Source organism: Podarcis muralis, chromosome 4, assembly GCF_964188315.1.
Source record: "Podarcis muralis chromosome 4, rPodMur119.hap1.1, whole genome shotgun sequence".
Classification (NCBI taxonomy): Eukaryota; Metazoa; Chordata; class Lepidosauria; order Squamata; family Lacertidae; genus Podarcis; species Podarcis muralis.
In genome coordinates, this window is record NC_135658.1 from 22,924,863 (window position 1) to 22,948,427 (window position 23,565).

The following is a 23,565-nucleotide window of genomic DNA, read 5'->3' on the forward strand; positions in this document are numbered from 1 at the left end:
CCTGCCAATTTGCCCCGTTTCCTTGGACACATCCCAACAACAGAGCTCGGCCCCCAGGAGTTGGCTGCTATGCTTGGTGCCCAGATTCCTTCAAATTCTCAAATCTTACCGTATGGGTGCTTAGATCAGACATAAGAGATCTCTGTGCCTAAGATGGCTGGTGATTGGCAAGTGGGTGTAATTTGTTCAAAGCAACCTCATGGGACAAACTGAGAGGCTGGTGGGCCTGGCAAGATCAATGGGCTAAAGATATCACACTACGGGTCTAGGATGGGACCCTCTTTTATATTGCATTGGCCTCCCATCCAAAACCAAGTCACACAGGGTTAAGGAATTGAGATCAGGAAGGGACAAAGCTACAAACGATACACACAACTCGTTGGTTAAGATTTATTGTTGGTTAACTTTCATGCCAACAAACCATTAGAACACAGGCAGCTGTGTTGTAGCAGAATGAAGCCCAGGTGATTCAGTCACAGCAGAAGAACTTGACATCATTAAGTGCTGTGTTATCACCTCGAGCTTGATCCTTCACCTTTGTTTGGATCCCACAGATGGCACCAGCGGTGCAGTGCTTGCTCCAGTCGCCATAAGTACCGAAGTCGGTGGACTCGCCCTCCAGTACAGTCCCATCTCCACATTTGAACTGGATGTTGTTGGCTGCCGTATTATCACCTAGCAATTGTGGGGCTTCCACCTTCAGAGTGAAGGCAACCAGGTAGCCCTTGGGGCATTTCTTAACCTCTTTCCACTCCCCCCACCTGCAAAAAAGAGAAGACAATATGGTAATGTCTGCCTCTCTGGAAAGACGACCCAAATTGGAATGATTTCCTTTCCACCACGAAAGTCAAGAGGGTAGTTCTCTCCTTAGATTTTTAAAATGCGTCTTTTGTAGACCTCATCAGGTATAGTGTGTCTACCAAACCTCAACTTCTAAGTAGGGCTGTGTGTTGTAACCCCTGGAGTAGGTGGATCTGCCCTGTGCCACCCAGGGTCCACCCACACCACACCCTCCCAATCTCCCCCTGGAAGATGGAGCTAGAGAATCTTTAAAGGGGTTTTGAACCCCAATCTTCTGTTAAGAATGAAGTTGTTTTGTAAGGTCAGGGTGCATGAGTGCCACATAGGATTTGCTGCTCTTGCCTAACAGATGTTAAGCAGAACGACCTGATTCTGTGTGGTGGTGCTGCTTCTTCGTGAAGACCAATGACCAGCACCATGCAGGATGGGATTCACTCACTTAAGTGGTGACGACTTTCCTACAAGAAAGCCACGGGCAAGGCAGCACCTGCACCCCACAGGATCAAGGTCTCGGCTAAACAGCTGTTGAGCAGAGGCATTGATCTTTTAAGCCAGTGCATCCGCCAGGAAGGAGAGATGCAGTATTGTGCCTACTTTCTCTCAGAAAGGCACAGCCATTGGTTATGTAGGTCTTGGCCTTTTCATACTCAGGCTGCCTCGCCTTCCTGCCTGAGGTCCTGACCCCTGACAATCACAGATATTCATGAGGAGCAGACAGAGAAGCCTGGGGGACCACATTTGTCCCCTGGGCTTGAGGTTCCCCACTCTCAGGATAGATGGTGCTTTCCTCTTGCTCTCTCTTTCCTTGGCATGTGTGGTCCTCAGGAAGAAACACTGCTTTTCCTTTCCTTTGTACTCTGTTGTTGCAGTCTCCTTTCTCTTTGTTATGTGGGGCTTGGGTTCCTCTGAAATTTGGAAGGCAACCTAGAGTTGGTATCATTAGAGTCTGAGAGCTAAGAATGAGGATGATAGACCCTGACATTATCCTGCCCTGGTGCTGAAACATAATAGATTTCACCCAGCCCCTCACATCATCACTTTCCAAGCAACAAAGAGAAAAATCAAGAAGATGCTTACGGTCCGACAGTGGATTGTACAACTGCACCACTACTGCAATGGAGACGGATGCCATTGAGGGAAGTATCATCACCAGTAATTCCTCGTTTTCCCTCTGTCTGGTGCAAATGAGAGAAAGAGACTGCAATAAAGCTGTTTTTGCAAGCTAGGACTCTGTTTTATATTCTTTATTGAAAAATAAAAAGGACAAAATTACAAGTGCACAGAGTAAGACCAGGCACAAAAAAGAAAGAAACAAGAAATAGTACCCATGCGGAAAACAAAATGGAAAAAATATATTGTGTATGTGTCAGGGGTTCAGGGAGAGAGGCACAGATGAGGGAGGAGACTGAGAGCGAGGGGGAAGAATCCCGGAACGAGGAGGAGGAGGATGACAATGACTTGAGGGTTTCCATGAGTCTTTCAAGTGAATCGGAGGATTCCCAAAAGGGGGCGCCCCTGGTCAGGCCAAGGGGAGCCACAGGGGGGACTAGTCAGGAGCAGGGGAGCAGCAGGGGAACCCCAAGTGGGAGTTGGAGATCAGGGCCGGTTTCCCCGCCGGAACGGAGTGAAGAGGGTGGAGTTCCCAGTGTGACAGACGAAGCAGAGCAGGAAGCAGAGAGGGGAAGGAGATCGGGGCAAGACGTCCTGCCGGAAGGGGCGGAGAGTAGTACAGAGAGTAGTGTAGCTGTCAAGAGGAAGGTCAGAGGTAGCGAACGCGCGCCAAGTTCAAATGTGGAGGCGCGCGGAAATGAGGAGAGCCCGGAGGAGGAGCCTGGTCCCAAAGCACGGAGGAGGGGGGAGCAGGCGTCTGGTGATTCAGCCTCAGGGGAATCCAGGAGGGAAGGAACCCAGGGGGGCAGAAAGACCCTGCGGAAAAGAAAGGACAGGAAGAGGTGGACCAGCACAAGCCTCTTAAACTGGTGTAGAGGCGGGACTGATTCAGAGGGGACTTCAGCGGTCTAAGCCTAACAGACATGGGGCCGCGCGCCTCGGCTGTGGAGCAAACAAAGTTCTTCAATAAAAGCTTTTGTAAATAAAGTGGACTTGGCGTTGGTCTCTTGTGAGCTGGGACCTGAGGCGGCCCTGACAGTATGTTACAAAAGGGGGGGGTGTTATTGTAGTTAATCAAACTGGTCTGAACTTTCCAAAGTACTAGCTTGCAACATGAATAAGCAGTGATCTGTTCATAATTACATGTCCCTAACTGTGTACAAGTATTACAGGTTCTGGATTGAGATTTACATTCTGAGCTGCATCAAAAGACAGTAGCTTTTTGGTGCAACCAGTCCGATGGGCCCCAAGTAAGCAAACTTAATAGGAAAAACATGATCTTGCTAATGGCTGCCTAAGGCATCCTCAATCCCTCTCTTATGTCTTCATGTGCTACAGCAGGTTTCCTCCAGTTTGTGAAGTTAGGGTTGCCATATTATTTCAAGAAGTAAGAATCCAAACACAAGAAGTTGTTGAGGTTTTTGGAGGAAAGTTGTTGAAATCCTGGACATGTCAGGGAAAATCTGGATTTATGGCAACCCTCCTAGAAAGCACCAGAACTCACCTGGGTTGCTTCCACACTAACCGTTTAGTCTGTATTTTCCAGTTGGGCACTCACTTTTCAGGAAGATAAAACTGACCACAATATTGCCAGCTCATTGCACTCCAAACTTTTCTGTATCCTTGTCCCTTTTTCCTCCAGTCCATCCAGTTTTCTTTTATGTAAAATGCAATTCACTCTAAGCCTCTCCAGTGTGGATTGACAAAGTGGCATGGAGACTTTTTAGAGCTATTAAATCTTTAAGCATGGCAGTCAACACTTCAAAGCACCTTGCAGGCAGCAATATACAGGCAATGGGTTCAGAAAGAAAGATGGGAAGCAACTTAAAATATATATATATTACATTATTGTGACTATTCCTTGGGATCAGGGTTTCAAAAAGAAGATATAGATAAGCCTTTACCTTCAGTGAGAATCCGTATGCATGTCCTTTGGGACAGGATTCAACTTTTCCCCATTCTCCCCACTGTCCGCCATTGGGCACAATGAGAATTGATTTATAGTTTCGATCTCCTGCCTCACAGAGGTGGTAGGTGAGGAACAAGAAGACCACAGCACTGGTAGAGAGATCCATGGCAGGTGGACTACACCAGATCGAGCTGCAAAAACTGAATGGAAGAATAACAGCCTTGAGAATTTATTCCGCAGAAAGTGTGGTTCTCTCTCCTCTGCTCAAAATCTTCCTGAATCTTGTGTTTCCCCCTGTAGAGAAGTGTGATTACTTCAGCTTGGACTAAGTGCCTCCAACATCAGAGATACACACTTTAGCAGGGGTTTCGCTCTAGGAACACAGGAGATTGCCTTATTCAAAGCCAGGCTATTGGTTATCTAGCTTAGTTCTGTCTACACTAGAGCTACTCTCCAAAGTTTCAGACAGGGGACTTCCCAGCTCTACTAGGAGATGCTGGAGGATATACCTGGGACCTCCTGCAACACTGATCTACAAATTTTTACATGGAAAGGGCATAGCCTTGCAGCGCCCTTTAAGCCAACCTTCCCCACCCTGGTAAATTCCATATGCTCCGGACTGCAACTCCCATCATCCCCAGCCAGCAAACACGGTGCTGGTTCCAGCTGATGGGAATTGTAGTCCAGAACATCTAGAGATCACAATGTCAGGGGATGCTGCCATAGATTTGCAACACTTCCAAAGGAATGTATTGTTAAATACCCTGAAATCTTTTGTGAAAAGCGGGGTACACTTTTCACAAAAAGTAGGGCCTAAGACCACTAACAAGAATGCTTGACTGGATCCCCACTGGTTACTGGCTACTGATCAGGCCTCTGTAATTCTGGCCATGTTGCAAGCCTTGTCTTCCCTTACCAAACTTCTTAGAGCAGAGCAAGGTAGTTCTACTTACTGTCTCTCAGCTGCCAGGCAGAATAAAAGCGTCCTTAAGCCAAGTAAGGAAATACGAATGTGAGCAGGGGATTTAAAGGGGGCTGGACAATGAAGTGTAGGAACTCTCTGTCCTGAGCAACACCTCCTCTGAGCCATCACAAAGCAGAGCATTGGGAAGGCTATGAAATCTTCTTTGTCCTGCCTCCACCCCCATTACCAATGCCTTTAGGAAATGCCTCCACAACCAGAACCCATTTGCCTGTGAGAGTGGGGAGGGCTGTCAGAAGGGTGAGGACATCATGTCAGAGGTGGCAGGTGAGGAACAAGAAGACCACAGCACTGGTAGAGAGATCCATGGCAGGTGGACTACACCAGATTGAGCTGCAAAAACTGAGTGGAAGAATAACAGCCTTGAGAATTTATTCCCCAGAAAGTGTGGTTCTCTCTCCTCTGCTCAAAATCTTCCTGAATCTTGTGTTCCCCCCCAGAGGGAAGTGTGATTACTTCAAGTTGATGAGTAAAACCAATTAATGGCTTTTCTGACTACACTTCTGATTTCAAAAGACAACTCAGAGTTACTGGACATTGGGGCTAGATCAATTCCTCAAACAGAAAGGCAAGGCAGGATGGCAGGAATTGGCTGATGTAAGCTAACTAACTAATATGTGCAGCTTCCAGTTCCGTTCTGCCTTTCTGGAAGCAGACCCCATGGCAGTGGGAGACTGTTGGCAAAGGAAAAACAAAGATGGTTGAGGGTAATTATCCTTGGAAATTCCCCCCAGGGACAGAGGGGAATAGGCTTCACTTGCAGTTCGTCTCAGTACCTGTCTCTCTCCGGCATAGCAGGGAGGTGCTGAGTGCAAAAGCACTTTGCCTGCTGAAAACCCTCCAATGCCCCCATTAAGAAGCAGAGGTTCTCCTGTTAATTACAGCTTAATTGGACTAAAGTACAGGCGCACGCTAGAAGAGATGAGATCACAAACTGCAGAACAAAACCAACTATAACGACTTTAAGGTTAATACTTGAGAGAAGACTTCATCTGGTGCAAAAGATGGTGTGTGGGGAGGGGAGCCTACGGCTTCTTTATTTAAAGTTTTCTTCTCTACATTTATGATTCATCAACCCTCCTCTGAGTGTTAGTTCAAATTACATTTGTTCAAGCGAGGATGGAAGAAATTGGGTTATAGATATGGAATATAATATTAAATGGAACTGGGGTGGGGGAGGAGAAAGGGAGGGAAGCTCTATTTTGCAAAAGGTTTACGATGGAAACATAGAGCTAACTCTTCCCCATCCTTTATTATTTACAAAGTGAACTGAATAACTGAAGGACTTGGAGTTTAATTTAATTGGAAGTGTAATTGCTCATATATCTTCAGTTGGAAGGGAGGATGAAAGGAGTCTGTGAACTGGCCAAGGAACTGATAAGGTTCATTACTGAGTCATCTGCAGTTCAACAGACCACTCTTCTACCCAGGCTGAGAGGAAAAATGGTAAAGATGGGTTATTTATTGGGACAGAGTGACTTTTGCAGCTGTTGTTAAAGTTGCAAAACAATGAAGCATGGGACAGAGCAACAGAGAAATTTCTAGAACAACAACGAGATATCAGTTCTGCCCAAGGCATGATGGATAACAGCAACAACTGGGGGAAAGAAAGACATAATATCTCACAAGGGCAGGAAGAAAAACCACGGACAGAATAATTGCCACACACAGGAAGAACAAAGATATAGCTTGAGTTTTTCACTTGTACATTTATAAATCATTTAATGTGTCAACACAAATAGAAATTATTAATATTGCAGTTGTTATATAAGGGATTATTATTATTATGACCAGAATGCAATTAAAATTAATAAGATTTTGGAATGGAGAAATAAAGCAAACAATCAAGCCATCAATTCTAGCACGTGTGGGGCCACTTTAACTAAATTACAATCATACCTCGGGTTACAGACGCTTCACGCTGCGTGATTTCGGGATACAGACCCGCCAAAACACGGAAGTACCAGAAACACTAGATTGTGCTTTGCGCGAGCTCAGAAGCACCTAATGGCAACCCGCGCATGTGGAGACGAAGCGCTGCGGGTTGCGAATGCTGCGGGTTGCGAACATTCCTCCCACACAGATCACATTCACAACCCAAGAGTCCACTGTATATAATTCGATATTTAAATTATTGATATCAATAATTGCATTATAAACTGGTATTGTTATAATGAGGCTATTATTGGATTGTAAAGGAAAACTAATAAAAATATTATGGGGAGGGGACTAAAATGTGCATTTCTTACCCACCCTTTGCCCATGCTAAAATGTCTCTCCTATGCAAACTCCCTCCATTTCTGTTTTATAGACTTGCAACCCTTCAAAAGAAATGCATATTTAAATACCCTGAAAAGTTTTGCAAAAAGTGAGGTACATTTTCACAAAAAGGGCCTAATGACAAGAGCAATAATACTTTGGCTGAATCCCCCACCCAGCTCTACTTCACTTAAGTCTGACAGTTGACCAGGCCTACATCATTCTGGCTACATTGCAACCCTTGCCTTTCTTTGCCCTCACTTGGAGTTCTGCTTACCGTCTCTCAGCTGACAATTACTCTGCGGGCAGAAAGAGAGAGTCCATAAACTGAGTAATGAAACACGGACGTGAGCAGGGAATTTAAAGGGTTCAGGACAGTGAAATGTAGGCACTCTCTGTCCTGAGCAACACCTCCCATGCTCCACTGATCCATCACGGAGCAGAGCAGATGGAGAGGACTATGAAGTCTTCCTCGTCCTGTGCTTACCTCACCCCCATTACCAGTGGCTTTTAGGAAGTGCCTGCAGAAGCCATTTGCCAGGAGGAGGGGAGAGAGCTATCGGAAGGGTGAGGACATCATTTCAGGGACAAAGACCAGGTCTGTACAATTGACTTTAGAACAGGGTTGGGGCAAACTGCTACTCTTGAGCCACATGCGGGTCCTCAGCCTAATTGCCACAAGTCCTCAAGCAGGGAGTTCAGACTTCCAGCAAAAGTGATGTTACCTTTTCATGGGAAACCACTAAGCATGGAGGAAATGGGGAGGGAGGGCAACACATACAGAAGAGGGTGTCAGAGAGAGGGAAAAGAAGGTGTCTTGTATCTTGATAACTGTAGCTCCACTGTATGTGTGGATTAGTTTTCTCAAAGGGAGAGTTACAGTTCTCTCATCAATCTGCTGTTCACAAAAGCATTCAGGTGAAGCCATGACAGTTCACTTGGTAGAAATCTGATATAACTTTGTAGTGTAAATATATCCACAGAATACCAGAACTGCTGAAGTTCACCCTCAGCTTCATAGTACCCTTCAAAATTTAACAGGAAGCCACACTGTGAGGTCTGTTAGAGACCTGCAAAGACCTGTTGGAGGACACAAACAATCATGCGGAAGAAAGGCCAGTGTAGAGCTGCAAAGTCTTTAAAAATGTTTATGAGGAGTGGGGAGATGGTGGCATGAGGCAAGCGCTTCCTATCCGGATACAGCAATGACTATCCCTATGAGCCAAAATAATGGGCCAAGATATACCACACTTGGTGCCTTTAGGTTTGGAAAATCAGCAAGCACCACTTCAGCAAATGAAAGCAATATTGCCCAATACTTTTGTTTGAATGGAAGGCACTTAGGGACACTTAGAGACATCACCTTGCCAACAAAGGTCCGTATAGTTAAAGCTATGGTTTTCCCAGTAGTGATGTATAGAAGTGAGAGCTAGACCATAAAGAAGGCTGATCGCTGAAGAATTGATGCTTTTGAATTATGCTGCTGGAGGAGACTCTTGAGAGTCCCATGGACTGCAAGAAGATCAAACCTCTCCATTCTGAAGGAAATCAGCCCTGAGTGCTCACTGGAAGGACAGATCCTGAAGCTGAGGCTCCAATACTTTGGCCACCTCATGAGAAGAGAAGACTCCCTGGAGTCTTTGAATTCACAGGGTTTTAGATGTGTGCTGTATATTTTTTAGTGATGTTGTATATTCATCTTTATATTGTCTTCGCTATTGAAACTGTTGCTATTTAAAGCTGGACTGTGGTGGCTGCTTCTATTGAGATATATTTTATTGATTAAATCTTTTTGCCCAGAGCAACACCAAGTGACTTACAACCAGCCAGCCATTAGTGCACTTTAGGAAGCAATCCTATGTTTCTTAAAGGGCATCGCCATATCCCAGTTCTCTTTTGGCAACATCTCTTCCCCCACCTCTTCATTTCACTTTAGTAAGCTGTTGTGCAAACTTCCGGCTTGCTGCATTCTGAGGCCTTTTCCTCCTCTTAGCCAGGTGACCTCTGCATCTTCCTAGGGCTGAGCACTATGGGAAGCAGCTCCTCCTAACCCGCTTCTGTCTGCCACGACCACAAGAGGTGAATGTCTTGCCTTGTCACCCCTATTTTGCTCACACACACTCTGACACACATGTTGCCTGTATCTCCTCTTCCTGCTCCTCTCACAGCTGATAAGAAGGGACACACTCTGCCATGAGGATGGCAGTCTAGGTCACTCAGCTACAACAGCCGTTCACCAGTGCAGCAAACGGAAGAGGGGAAAACTTCTATTCTGGCCACCTGAGCATTTGGGACCACAGATGTGATCATGGATCCACTACTCCACTGCTCTCTAACCATAGTTTTGATTGCTGCCCTTCAGGACTCAGAAGAAGATAACATAACATAACATATCCATTCATCAATCCTTATATGGCAGGAGCAGGGAAGCAATTTTGCCCCAAGGTGTAGATTGGAATGTGGCCATTCTTCCATGGGTGGATGGGGCCAAAAGCAGAATAAAAATCCAAATAAATCAATAGAAATAGAAAATAAATAAAATCCACAGGCACACACATAGAGAGAGAAAGAGGCAGGCAGACAAGTATACATACACACATTCAGAAAGCCAGAGATCCCTTTCCCTAACCTTTAAGAATAAAAAACAGCTTTTTACTTTCCAAGAGCAAGCAGAGTCTTTTCTCTGGTTTCAGCATTGTGCAAAGATTGAAGGTAAGTGAAATGCTGCCTGCACTTTAAGAGTAAAGGCATTTGCAACCTCCTCCACCACGCTCCTGTTGCCTTCTACTCTCAAATAACAGCCTGAGGCTTATCTCTGAGCTGAGCACTGTCGGGCAGAGTGCTAAAATTCGGGATAAGACTCTGCTTGCACTTTGAGCTCTTGGTGGTGCTTGGTGCCAGGGGTGCCGACTTGAATACAATATGGGGGGAGGCAGGTAAGCTCCCCCCCACATATTTGATCACATGATGCACACCATTAGAATGGCAGTGCCCATCAACTTGGGGGGAGGAGTGACCCCCTTAAATAGCTTATGGGGGAGGTGAAGGGACCTTGGCTCCTAGGAGTTGGCTGCTATGCGTGGTGCTCAGATTCCTTCAAATTCTGAAATCTTACCGCCTGGTGCTTAGATCAGACATAAGAGATCTCTGTGCCTGAGATGGCTGGTGATTGGCAAGTGGGTGCAATTTGTTCAAAGCAACCTCATGGGACAAACTGAGAGGCTGGTGGGCCTGGCAAGATCAATGGGCTAAAGATATTGCACTACGGCTCTAGGATGGTCCCCTCTTTAACATTGGATTGGATTGGCCTCCAATCCAAAACCAATTCATGCAGACTTAAGGAACTGAGATCAGGAAGGGATAAAGCTCCAAAAGGTACACACAACTCTTTGGTTATGATTTATTGTTGGTGAAGTTTCATGACAACAAACCATTAGAACACAGGCAGGATGAAGCCCAAGTGATTCAGTCACAGCAGAAGAACCTGACATCATTAAGTGCTGTGTTATCACGTAAATGTTCATAGTAAGCCTCCACCTTTGTTTGGATCCCACAGATGGCACCAGCTTTGCAGCGCTTGCTCCAGCGGCCATAAGTACCGAAGTCGGTGGACTTGGCCTCCAGTCCAGTCCCATCTCCACAGTTGAACCGGATGTTGTTGGCTGCCGTATCATCAGCTGGCCCTTGTGGGGCTTCCACATTCAGAACAAAGGAGACCAGGTAGCCCTTGGGGCATTCCTTAATCTTTGTCCACTTTCCCAACCTGGAAAAAGAAAAAAAGACAATATGGTAATGTCTGCCTCTCTGGAAAGACGACCCAAATTGGAATGATTTGCTTTCCACCACGAAAGTCAAGAGGGTAGTTCTCTCCTTAGATTTTTAAAAGGCGTCTTTTGTAGACCTCATCAGGTATAGTGTGTCTACCAAACCTCAACTTCTAAGTAGGGCTGTGTGTTGTAACCCCTGGAGTAGGTGGATCTGCCCTGTGCCACCCAGGGTCCACCCACACCACACCCTCCCAATCTCCCCCTGGAAGATGGAGCTAAAGAATGTTTAAAGGGGTTTCAAACCCCAATCTTCTGTAAAGAATGGGGTTGTTTTGTAAGGTCAGGGTACATCGGTGCCACGTAGCATTTTCTACTCTTGCCTAATAGATGCTAAGCAGATCGGCCTGATTCTGTGTGGTGCTGCTGCTTCTTCATGCACTCCAGTGACCAGCACCATGCAGGATGGCATCCACTAAGTTAAGTGGTAACAACTTTCCTGCAAGAAAGCCACGGGCAAGGCAGCACCTGCACCCCACAGGATCAAGGTCTCTGCTAAACAGCTGTTGAGCAGAGGCATTGATATTTTAGGCCAGTGCATCTGCCAGGAAGGAGAGCTGCAGTATTGTGCCTACTTTCTCTCAGGAAGGCACAGCCACTAGTTAGGTAGGTCTTGGCCTTTTCATACTCAGGCTGCCTCTCCTTCCTGCCTGAGGTCCTGACCCCTGACAATCACAGATAGTAATGAGGACCAGGCAGAGAAGCCTGGGGGACCACATTTGACCCCTGGGCTTGAGGTTCCCCACTCTCAGGATAGATGGTGCTTTCCTCTTGCTCTCTCTTTCCTTGGCATGTGTGGTCCTCAGAAAGAAACTCTGCTTTTCCTTTCCTTTGTACTCTGTTGTTGCAGTCTCTTTTCTCTTTGTTATGTGGGGCTTGGGTTCCTCTGAAATTTGGAAGGCAACCTAGAGTTGGTATCCTTAGAGTCTGAGAGCTAAGAATGAGGATGATAGACCCTGACATTATCCTGCCCTGGTGCTGAAACATAATAGATTTCAGCCATCCGCTCACAGCATCACTTTCCAAGCAGCAAAGAGAAAAATCAAGAAGATGCTTACGGTCCAACAGTGGATTGAACAACTGCACCAGTACTGCAATGGAGACGGATGCCATTGAGGGAAGTATCATCATCAGTCAATCCTTGCATTTCCTGTACCTGGTGGAAAAGAGAGAAAGAGACTGCAATAAAGCTGTTTTTGCAAGCTAGGACTCTGTTTTATATTCTTTATTGAAAAATAAAAAGTACAAAATTACAAGTGCACAGAGTAAGACCAGGCACAAAAAAGAAAAAGAAAAAAGAAATAGTACCCATGTAGAAAACAAAACAGAAAAAAGATATTGTGTATGTTATAAAATGGGAGGTTTTAACTGTAGTTAACCAAACTAGGACTCTGACAACACTCAAATTCAGACTGTGTCTGCAGTCTGAATTTTCCAAAGTACTAGCTTGCAACCTAAATAAGCAGTTATCTGTTCATAATTACATGTCCCTACTTGTTGGGACGTGGTTCGCCCTGTGGGTTAAACTACAGAGCCTAGGACTTGCTAATCAGTAGGTAGGTGGTTCGAATCCCCGCAATGGGGTGAGCTTCCGTTGCTCGGTCCCTGCTCCTGCCAACCTAGCAGTTCAAAAGCACCTCAAAGTGCAAGTAGATAAATAGGTACCACTCTGACGGGAAGGTAAATGGCCTTTCCATTCACCGCTCTGGTTCACCAGAAGCAGCTTAGTCATGCTGGCCACATGACCCGGAAGCTGTACAATGGCTCCCTAGGCCAATAAAGAGAGATGAGCACCACAACCCCAGAGTCAGCCATGACTAGACCTAATGGACAGGGGTTCCTTTACCTTTACTTGTGTACAAGTATTACTGGTTATGGATTGAGATTTACATTCCCCACTGCATCAAAAGACAGTAGCTTTTTGATGCAACCAGTCCAATGGGCCCCAAGTTGTTGTTGTTTAGTCATTTAGTCGTGTCTGACTCTTCGTGACCCCATGGACCAGACAAACCAGGCACTTCTGTCTTCCACTGCCTCCCGCAAAATAATAATAATAGGAATAATAATAATAATAATAATAATAATAATAATAATAATAAGGAAACAATGATCTTGCTAATGACTGGCTAAGGCACCCTCAATAACTCTTTTATGTCTTCATATGCTACAGCAGGTTTCCTCCAGTTTGTGAAGTTAGGGTTGCCATATTATTTCAAGAAGTAAGAATCCAAACACAAAAAGTTGTTGAGCTTTTTAGGGAAAAGTTGTTGAAATCATGGGCATGTCAGGGAAAATACGGATTTATGGCAACCCTTCTAGAAAGCACCAGAACTCACCTGGGTTGCTTCCACACTAACCATTTAGTTTGTATTTTCCAGTTGGACACTCACTTTTCAGGAAGATAAACCTGACCACAATATTGCCAGCTCACTGCACTCCAAACCTTTCTGTATCCTTGTCCCTTTTTTCCTCCAGGCCAGATTCATGGTAGTTTTCTTTTATGTAAAATGCAATTCACTCTAAGCCTCTCCAGTGTGGATTGACAAAGTGGCATGGAGACTTTTTAGAGCTATTAAATCTTTAAGCATGGCAGTCAACACTTCAAAGCACCTTGCAGGCAGCAATATGCAGGCAATGGGTTCAGAAAGAAAGATGGAAAGCAACTTGAAATATATATATATATTATATTATTGTGACTATTCCTTGGGATCAGGGTATCAAAAAGAAGATATAGATAAGCCTTTACCTTCAGTGAGAATCCGTATGCATGTCCTTTGGGACAGAATTCAATTTCTCCCCATTCTCCCCACTCCCCGCCATTGGACACCGTGAGGACTGAATTATAGCTTCGATGTTCTGCCTCACAGAGGTGGTAGGTGAGGAACAGGAAGACCACAGCACTGGTAGAGAGATCCATGGCAGGTGGACTGCACCAGATTGAGCTGCAAAAACTGAATGGAAGAATAACAGCCTTGAGAATTTATTCCGCAGAAAGTGTGGTTCTCTCTCCTCTGCTCAAAATCTTCCTGAATCTTGTGTTTCCCCCCGGAGGGAAGTGTGATTACTTCAGGTTGATGAGTAAAACCAATTAATGGCTTTTCTGACTACACTTCTGATTTCAAAAGACATCTCAGAGTTGCTGGACATTGGGGCTAGATCAATTCCTCAAACAGAAAGGCAAGGCAGGATGGCAGGAATTGGCTGATGTAAGCTAACTAACTAATATGTGCAGCTTCCAGTTCCGTTCTGCCTTTCTGGAAGCAGACCCCATGGCAGTGGGAGACTGTTGGCAAAGGAAAAACAAAGATGGTTGAGGGTAATTATCCTTGCAAATTCCCCCCAGGGACAGAGGGAAATAGACTTCACTCGCAGTTCGTCTCAGTACCTGGCTCTCGCTCCGGCATAGCAGGGAGGTGCTGAGTGCAAAAGCACTTTGCCTGCTGAAAACCCTCCAATGCCTCCATTAAGAAGCAGAGGTTCTCCTGTTAATTACAGCTTAATTGGACTAAAGTACAGGCTCATGCTAGAAGAGATGAGATCACAAACTGCAGAACGAAACCCACTACAATGACTTTAAGGTTAATACTTGAGAGAAGACTTCATCTGGTGCAAAAGATGGTGTGGGGGGAGGGGGGCCTACGGCTTCTTTATTTAAAGTTTTCTTCTCTACATTTATGATTCATCAACCCTCCTCTGAGTGTTAGTTCAAATTATATTTGTTCAAGCAAGGATGGAAGAAATTGGATTATAGATATGGAATATAATATTAGATGGAACTGGGGTGGGGGAGGAGAAAGGGAGGGAAGCTCTATTTTGCAAAAGGTTTACGATGGAAACATAGAGCTAACTCTTCCCCATCCTTTATTATTTACAAAGTGAACTGAATAACTGAAGGACTTGGAGTTTAATTTAATTGGAAGTGTAATTGCTCATATATCTTCAGTTGGAAGGGAGGATGAAAGGAGTCTGTGAACTGGCCAAGGAACTGATAAGGTTCATTACTGAGTCATCTGCAGTTCAACAGACCACTCTTCTACCCAGGCTGAGAGGAAAAATGGTAAAGATGGGTTATTTATTGGGACAGAGTGACTTTTGCAGCTGTTGTTAAAGTTGCAAAACAATGAAGCATGGGACAGAGCAACAGAGAAATTTCTAGAACAACAACGAGATATCAGTTCTGCCCAAGGCATGATGGATAACAGCAACAACTGGGGGAAAGAAAGACATAATATCTCACAAGGACAGGAAGAAAAACCACGGACAGAATAATTGCCACACACAGGAAGAACAAAGATATAGTTTAAGTTTTTCACTTGTACATTTATAAATCATTTAATGTGTCAACACAAACAGAAATTATTAATATTGCAGTTGTTATATAAGGGAGTATTGTTATTATGACCGGAATGCAATGAAAATTAATAAGATTTTGGAATGCGGGTTGCGAACATGCCTCCCACACAGATAACATTAACAACCTAAGAGTCCACTGTAATTCGATATTTAAATTATTGATATCAATAATTGTATTATAAACTGGTATTGTTATAATGAGGCTATTATTGGATTGTAAATGAAAACTAATAAAAATATTGTGGGGGGGACTAAAATGTGCATTTCTTACCCACCCTTTGCCCATGCTAAAATGTCTCTCCTATGCAAACTCCCTCCATTTCTGTTTTATAGACTTGCAACCCTTCAAAAGAAATGCATATTTAAATACCCTGAAAACCTGTGCAAAAAGTGGGGTACACTTTTCACAAAAAGGGCCTAATGCCAAGAGCAAGAATACTTGGCTGAATCCCCCACCCAGCTCTACTTCACTCAAGTCTGACACTTGACCAGGCCTACATCATTCTGGCTACATTGCAACCCTTGCCTTTCTTTGCCCTCACTTGGAGTTCTGCTTACCGTCTCTCAGCTGACAATTACTCTACGGGCAGAAAGAGAGAGTCCATAAACTGAGTAATGAAACATGGACGTGAGCAGGGAATTTAAAGGCTTCAGGACAATGAAATGTAGGCACTCTCTGTCCTGAGCAACACCTCCCATGCTCCACTGATCCATCACAGAGCAGAGCAGATGGAGAGGACTATGAAGTCTTCCTGGTCCTGTGCTTACCTCACCCCCATTACCAGTGGCTTTTAGGAAGTGCCTGCAGAAGCCATTTGCAAGGGGGAGTGAGGAGAGTTATCGGAAGGGTGAGGACATCATTTCAGGGACAAAGACCAGGACCGTACAATTTGCTTTAGGACAGGGTTGGGCAAACTGTCACTCTTCAGCCACATGCGGGTCCTCAGCCTAATTGCCACAAGTCCTCAAGCAGGGAGTTCAGACTTCCAGCAAAAGTGATGTTACCTTTTCATGGGAAACCACTAAGCATGGAGGAAATGGGGAGGGAGGGCAACACATACAGAAGAGGGTGTCAGAGAGAGGGAAAAGAAGGTGTCTTGTATCTTGATAACTGTAGCTCCACTGTATGTGTGGATTAGTTTTCTCAAAGGGAGAGTTAGTTCCCTTATCAATCTGCTGTTCACAAAACCATTCAGGTGAAGCCATGACAGTTCACCTGATAGAAATGTAATATACCTTTGTGGTGTAGATACCGTATGTCCACAGATAACTAGAACGGCAGAATTTCACCATCAGCTTCATAGTACCCTTCAGACTTTTACAGCAAGCCTCATACTGTTAGAGACCTACAAAGACCTGTTGGAGGACACAAACAATCATGAGAAAGAAAGGCTAATGCAGAGCTGCAAAGTCTTTAAAATGTTTATGAGGAGTGGGGAGATGGTGGTATGAGGCAAGTGCTTCCTATCTGCATACAGCAATGACTATCCCTACGAGCCAAAATAATGGGCCAAGATATACCACACTTGGTGCCTTTAGGTTTGGAAAATCAGCAAGCACCACTTCAGCAAATGAAAGCAATATTGCCCAATACTGTTGTTTGAATGGAAGGCACTTAGGGACACTTAGAGACATCACCTTGCCAACAAAGGTCCGTATAGTTAAAGCTATGGTTTTCCCAGTAGTGATGTATGGAAGTTAGAGCTGGACCACAAACAAGGCTGATTGCCAAAGAATTGATGCTTTTGAATTATGCTGCTGGAGGAGACTCTTGAGAGTCCCATTGACTGCAAGAAGATCAAACCTCTCCATTCTGAAGGAAATCAGCCCTGAGTACTCACTGGAAGGACAGATCCTGAAGCTGAGGCTCCAATACTTTGGCCACCTCATGAGAAGAGAAGACTCCCTGGAAAAGACCCTGATGTTGGGAAAGATGGAGGACACAAGGAGAAGGGGATGACAGAGGACAAGATGGTTGGACAGTGTTCTCGAAGCTACAAACATGAGTTGACCAAACTGCAGGAGGCAGTGGAAGACAGGAGGGCCTGGCGTGCTCTGGTCCATGGGGTCACAAAGAGTCGGACACGACTAAACGACTAAACAACAACAACAACAGCAGCAGCACTTTTGTTTGAATGGAAGGCAGATACGGACACATCCAGACAAGGAAGCAGACCTGAAAAACTTGGTGCCTACTCGGGATGAAAAGCCCTCCAACGGAACAACAGCAAGAGCTGCAACATCTTTAGTGAATGCTTTGAAGGAAGAAATGTCTCTGCAATTGATGTCTAAACAGAAGCATATGAATATATGGATGGACATTCTGGAAGCAAAGTTTGGGATTTAAAAAGAAAGATGGAGGATAATGAAACACTGATCCACTCACATGGACATCGGAAATCTGTTTGTGCAATGGGACTTTTCGTTTCTTTTCTTCCTCTGCCAGCTCCTCATCCCCCCCCCCCCTAAAAATCTGCTCTGGACGGTTCCCCAACCCTTTGGAGCCCCTGTTGAGGTTCTGCAGGGGATGCAAAGGGAGGAAAGGAAGTCCCATTGCTCAAGGGAGTGTTCTCCACTCAAGTACATCCATGACCTTTAATTTCTAAAACAGATTATTGACTCTAGAAAACTGGCTAATCCAAATACCAAAGCTAACTGCTGAAACCAACTGCTGCTTGAAGGCAAGCACTGAAACAAATTGCTGAACTGTCCCTCTCACCATTTTTTTTGCTGAAATGAATCATTCATTGAAATGAATTTTTATCATCTTAATCTGATACACTATAATGTTACAGGGCTGGAGGTAGTCTTGTGTCCATTATCCATGATCTTCCTGTTAGATTAACTGAAGTGAGTTATGCATGGGGTGACTTTGAAAACTGTACAGAAAGTTCTGCATGGGGTATAAAGGCTCTTAAAGGGCTTGTGGACAATTTCACTATATTGCACTAGTGATTTATTGTCTACTCCTTAAATGGCCTAGGAACAGCTTACCTCAAGGATCACCTCCTCCCAGGTCTACTTACCTGGACCCCAATATCATCATCAGAGGCTCTCTTCCAGTGCTCCTGGATTCAGGGTCTTATAGGTGGTGTCAGCCGGGTTATGAAATGCCTTCCCTGGAAACGCCCACCTGGTGCCATCTTTGTGATGTTTACTGTCCAAAGTTTTAAAACTGAACCTTTGAATTCACAGGGTTTTAGGTGTGCTGTGTATATTTTTTGTGATGTTGTATATTCATCTTTATATTGTGTTATTGAAACTGTTGCTTTTTTAAAATAAGATATTTATTAATTTTTTCAAAGAATACACATAGATTTATGAACTAAAAAAAATTACAAACAAAAAATTACAGTGTTGAAAAAAAAAGATAGAAATTACAGAAAAACTAAGAAAAAATACAGATAGAAAATACATACACAAACCCAGAAAAACAAAAAAATGCAAAATTTAAAAAACCAATCCAGTTTTCAGAGCTTGTAGGTTCATTTACTTATTTTCTTGACTTCCTCACACCTCCCCTTTTTGTATTCCCATTTAAATAGTTGGTTCAGCAAATCCTAGCCTTCTTTCATTTATCTTGACTTTTTATCATGACCTACTATAACAATATATTTTCATCCATTATCAATCCATATTTACATATTCTTATTACTCTTATTTACCAACGTCACTTATTTCCAATCCAACGTCATTTTAACATTCATTAATTTTACAGTATTTCTGCAGATAGTCTTTAAATTTCTTCCAATCTTCTTCAACCAACTCTTCTCCCAGGTCTCGGATTCTGCCGGTCATTTCTGCCAATTCCATGTAGTCTATCACCTTGGTCTGCCACTCTTCCAGTGTGGGTAGTTATTGTGTCTTCCAATACTTTGCAATCAGTATCCTTGCTGCTGTTGTCACATACATAAAAAAGTTTCTATCCTTCTTTGGCACCAATTGGCCGGCCATGCCCAAGAGAAAGGCCTCTGGTTTCTTCAGGAAGATATATTTAAATACCTTTTTCATTTCATTATAGATCATCTCCCAGAAAGCCTTAATCTTTGGGCACGTCCACCAAAGGTGAAAGAATGTACCATCAGTCTCTTTACATTTCCAACATTTATTATCAGGCAAATGCTAGATTTTTGCAAGCTTGACTGGTGTCATGTACCACCTATATATCATTTTCATAATATTCTCTCTTAAGGCATTACATGCCGTAAATCTCAAACCTGTGGTCCACAACTGTTCCCAGTCAGCAAACATAATGTTATGTCCAACATCCTGTGCCCATTTAATCATAGCAGATTTAACCGTTTCATCCTGAGTGTTCCATTTTAACAGCAAATTATACATTCTTGATAGTATCTTGAAACTGTTGCTTTTTAAAGCTGGAGTGTGGGGGCTGATTCTATTGAGATTTATTTTTTAATTAATTAAATGTGTTTGCCCAGAACAACACAAAGTGACTTACAACGAGCCATTAGTGCATTTTAGGGAGGGCATCGCCATATCCCAGTTCTCTTTTGGCAACATCTCTTCCCCCACCTCTTCATTTCACTTTAGGAAGCAGTTGAGCACACTTCCGGCTTTCTGCATTCTGAGGCCTTTTCCTCCTCTTAGCCAGGTGACCTCTTCATCTTCCTAGGGCTGAGCACTATGGGAAGCAGCTCCTCCTAACCCACTTCTGTCTGCCACAACCACAAGAAGTGAATGTTTCACCTTGTCACCCCTAGTTTGCTCGCACACACTCTGACACACGTGCTGCCTGTATCTCCTCTTCCTGCTCCTCTCACAACTTATAAGAAGGGACACACTTACTCTTCATTTCGTTTCATTTTTATTGGTGAAAGAACAGAACAGGCAATCAATGATATTATAGAAAGATGACTCTCCTGTACTTGCGTATGAGAGAAATAATCAAAAGGAATTCAATAAGAGAAAATAACATATATAGTCTATGCTGTCAGAAAATTTAGTATTCCGGTGATTCATAAATGAACGTCATTCCGGCGTTCAATATATTTGTCTGGTGAATGTCTTTTTTATTAATATTTTCAATGAGTTTTACTGTAACAACAAAAGAGTGAACTATAACGAAATGTATCTCAAATGATACAGAGAATGAACCAAACATTTCCCCCCAACATAACATGAGGGTTAGCGTGTGTAATATTTTAAGACTTAATTGAAACAAGAGAATCACTTAGCTGGTTTTTATGATCTGGTGCATGACTACTACATTATAAGCAAGCTTGATTTTTTTTTTTAAAGCAGCCTAAATATACTTGAAAGTTGAAAGAGACCCCAGAGATTTCCAAAATCATGCTATATTCTGTCTAAATACAATCCCTTTACCTCATTCAGGGGGTGGGGAATCAGTGACCCCTCCAACAGATGAGTCACTGTTGCTTACAAGGAAGGACAGAAAGAGAAGCAGTCGGCACAGTGCAAACACACCACCAGGAGTACTGGATTGGCTCTGCCAGTGTGTTTGCACCACACCAAGCTCCCCAATGACTTGCCTCTCTCCCTTCCAGCAAGCAGCAGCAGTTCAGCTGTCAGGAGGCCAGGTAAGCACCACCACTCCACCCTGTCATCCTCTGTTGACAGTGGAAGAGGGCTGTGCAGCAGGGTGGTGGATCAGTCACAACAGAACATCTTCACGTCACGAAGTTCTACTTTACCAAGCATTTGATTCTCATTCGCCACCCTTGTTTGGATGCCACATATGAAGCCCCTAGGGCAGCGCTTGCTCATTTTGCCCTCTTCCATCCGTTGAAAGATATCTTTCTTCACTTTAGCCCCACCACTGCAGAGGACCTCAAGGTTACTGACTGCATGAGGAATTAGCGGGTGTGGTAATTCAATAGTCAAAGAAAAGGACACCATGTTGCCTTGGGGGCATTTCTGAACCGCAACCCATTCCCCGAGCCTGTAAAGAAAAGGACAAGGATGGCAATGTCTAAATAGAAATTTATATACCACAACTTTGTCAATGTATTTTTATTTTTAAAGTCTCTCCAGAGATATAATTCCAAATTAGAGCAAAAAGCTTTTTTCAGAAAGGATGTATAGAACAGATTCGCCTTCAAATGTGAACCAATTTGAATTTTGCCTCCACCCCTAGAAGTAAGTTTCACAGGACTTTGTGCAAGCATGTATATTTTGGGGCTGTTAAACTCAGAGTGTGTCCAGATTACCATTTGCCTTTAATCTAGCATGAAATATTTCGATCTACCCCTCCCGCTCCTACCCCAAACTTCCAAGCAACAAGTTAATAAAGGAAGAGAAATTCAAAAAGCTACTCACTTTCCACTTTTAGACTCTACTGTTTTCCCGTCAGTGCAGTGGAGACGGATGCCCTTCAGAGTGAAATCTTTTCTATAGGCTTCATTTACATCTCTGCGAAACTGGTGGAGAACAGAGGGGAGGAAAGACTGGTGCTTCAATCTGCATCTGCAGTACTGGCAACATTTATGTGTGAGCAAAACAACATTTTTTCAGTGCAAATTTCTATGAAATACAATGATGGGGAAAAGCTGTTTGTATTCTGTCTGTGAGACTTTTTATTATATTTGTGGTTACTGATTTATTTTGGGGCACTCTACTCCACCCTCAAAAGAGGACAATATTTGCATACTACACAAAGCATATGCAAATTTAATGAAAAGCTGTCCTCAGAGGTGTCGGAGCCTCCGCTACGACCGAGCTGGAAAAGCTCATCCTCCAGTCGAGTCCTCTGGAATCGCCTCCGACGATGATTAACGACCTGAGCCTCTGATAAGGCTCCAGGCACGTTCCCTCATTACGCAGAGTATCCAGCAGCAGGGAAGGACGAGAAATATGAGCTACATTGCAAAGAGTTTGATTTCTAGTTACGCATACAGAAAAGCATACATCCTCTCTCTGTGAAAGCAGAGAGCAACTGGAAAACAAAGGAACAGGAAACCAGTAACATCACATCCGTCTCCCATCTTCCGTGAGACTTCCAACAGCCTCGAATCTCTGGAATGCAAAACAGAGTCTTGTGACTCCAAGCACTGCACAGTGGCAACACACGGAAACCTAACATGAGGACCCAGGCCATATACTGTGTGTTGGGGACAGAAAATCCTGTTGGCATGCCTGGGATTCAGTAATTAGTAAACTGAACTATATATTAGATGAAACAGACTTGGCATCTTGGTGTTTCTGGGACCCTGCGTGGGTTCTGTGATAGAGGCTGCATTTTTCATTCTGTCTGCTGCTTTCCCTGCCCTTCTTTCTAAATAAAGGTGTTTGTTTGCTTGTGCTTTTCATACGTCTGTATAATATTGTGACCACGACTTAGCATCAGGGTGTCAAAATTCAGACTATAGATAGGCATTTACCTTCATTTGGAATCCATTTGCATATCCCGTGGGACAGAATTCAGGTTTTCCCCATATACCATCCTTCCCTCCATTGGACACAGTGAGGACTGCATTATGTTTTCGGTCTTCTGCATCACAGAGATGGTAGGAGAAGAAGAGGAAGACCACAGCGCTGACAGGGAGCTCCATGGAAAGTGATCTGCACCAGATCTAGCTGCAAAAACTAAATGGATGAATAACAGCATTAAGAATTTATTCCTTAGGAATAGTGGCTCTTTCCTCTGGTCCCAAATTTGCATTTTCCTCTGGAGGGAAGTGTGGTTACTTTTGGTTGATGGAGTAAAATCAGTTGATGGCTTTTCTGACTACACCTTTTGATTTCTAACTAACAAAAATGTGAATTTCTTACCCACCCTTCACCCTTGCCAAAATGTACAGCCGTACCTTGGTTCTTGAACAGAATCCGTTCCGGAAGCCTGTTCAACTTCCAAAAACGTTAAAAACCAAGGCACGGCTTCTGATTGGCTGCAGGAGCTTCTTGCACTCAATAGGAAGCCCCTTCATGGATCACTGCCTTGCCGTGGCGAAGGGGCTTGAAGAACTCAAAGAAGCTATGAACTATGCCGAGCAGGGCACCCAAGATGAACAGGTCATAGTGGAGAGTTTTGACCAAACGTGATCCACCTGGAGGAGGAACCGGCAAGCCACTCCAGTATCCCTGCCAAGAAAACTCCATGGACAAAGACAACAGACATATAAAAGTTATGACGCTGGAAGATGAGCCCCTCAGGTCGGAAGGCGTCCAACATGCTACTGAGGAAGAGCGGAGGGCAAGTACAAGTAGATCCAGAGCTGATGAAGCGGCTGGGCTAAAGCCGAAAGGACATTCAGTTGCGGATATGCCTGGAAGCGAAAGGAAAGTCCAATGCTGTAAAGAAAAATATTGCATAGGAACCTGGAATGTAAGAACCATGAACCTGGGTAAGT

The 23,565-nt window shown here is 44.0% G+C and overlaps 2 protein-coding genes across 2 annotated transcripts; both read right to left on the reverse strand.

Annotated features, from left to right (window-relative positions):
• Positions 1–404: 404 nt before the first annotated feature.
• On the reverse strand, positions 405–4,009 carry LOC114595308 (vitelline membrane outer layer protein 1-like). Its single transcript, XM_077926719.1, has 3 exons — positions 3,816–4,009; positions 1,879–1,976; positions 405–761 (listed from the first exon to the last, which is right to left on the reverse strand). Exons 1-3 carry the CDS (start codon positions 3,984–3,986, stop codon positions 470–472), a joined length of 561 nt encoding a protein of 186 aa, XP_077782845.1. The 5' UTR covers positions 3,987–4,009; the 3' UTR covers positions 405–469.
• A 6,517-nt stretch (positions 4,010–10,526) lies between these two features.
• Positions 10,527–13,829, reverse strand: LOC114595461 (vitelline membrane outer layer protein 1-like). The gene is made up of 3 exons (XM_028725736.2): positions 13,632–13,829; positions 11,944–12,041; positions 10,527–10,824 (listed from the first exon to the last, which is right to left on the reverse strand). The coding sequence occupies exons 1-3, from the start codon at positions 13,800–13,802 to the stop codon at positions 10,527–10,529; spliced, it is 567 nt and encodes a 188-aa protein (XP_028581569.2). The 5' UTR covers positions 13,803–13,829.
• Between the last annotated feature and the right edge of the window lie 9,736 nt (positions 13,830–23,565).

Excerpts from the sequence above, each read along its gene's own strand:
- LOC114595308 (XM_077926719.1), bottom strand. The coding sequence starts at position 3,986 with ATGGATCTCTCTACCAGTGCTGTGGTCTTCTTGTTCCTCACCTACCAC. Across the intron at positions 1,977-3,815 it reads CATACGGATTCTCACTGAAG|ACAGAGGGAAAACGAGGAAT; the intron begins GTAAAGGCTTAT and ends CATTTGCACCAG. Across the intron at positions 762-1,878 it reads GTACAATCCACTGTCGGACC|GTGGGGGGAGTGGAAAGAGG; the intron begins GTAAGCATCTTC and ends TCTTTTTTGCAG.
- LOC114595461 (XM_028725736.2), bottom strand. The coding sequence starts at position 13,802 with ATGGATCTCTCTACCAGTGCTGTGGTCTTCCTGTTCCTCACCTACCAC. Across the intron at positions 12,042-13,631 it reads CATACGGATTCTCACTGAAG|GTACAGGAAATGCAAGGATT; the intron begins GTAAAGGCTTAT and ends CTTTTCCACCAG. Across the intron at positions 10,825-11,943 it reads GTTCAATCCACTGTTGGACC|GTTGGGAAAGTGGACAAAGA; the intron begins GTAAGCATCTTC and ends TTCTTTTTCCAG.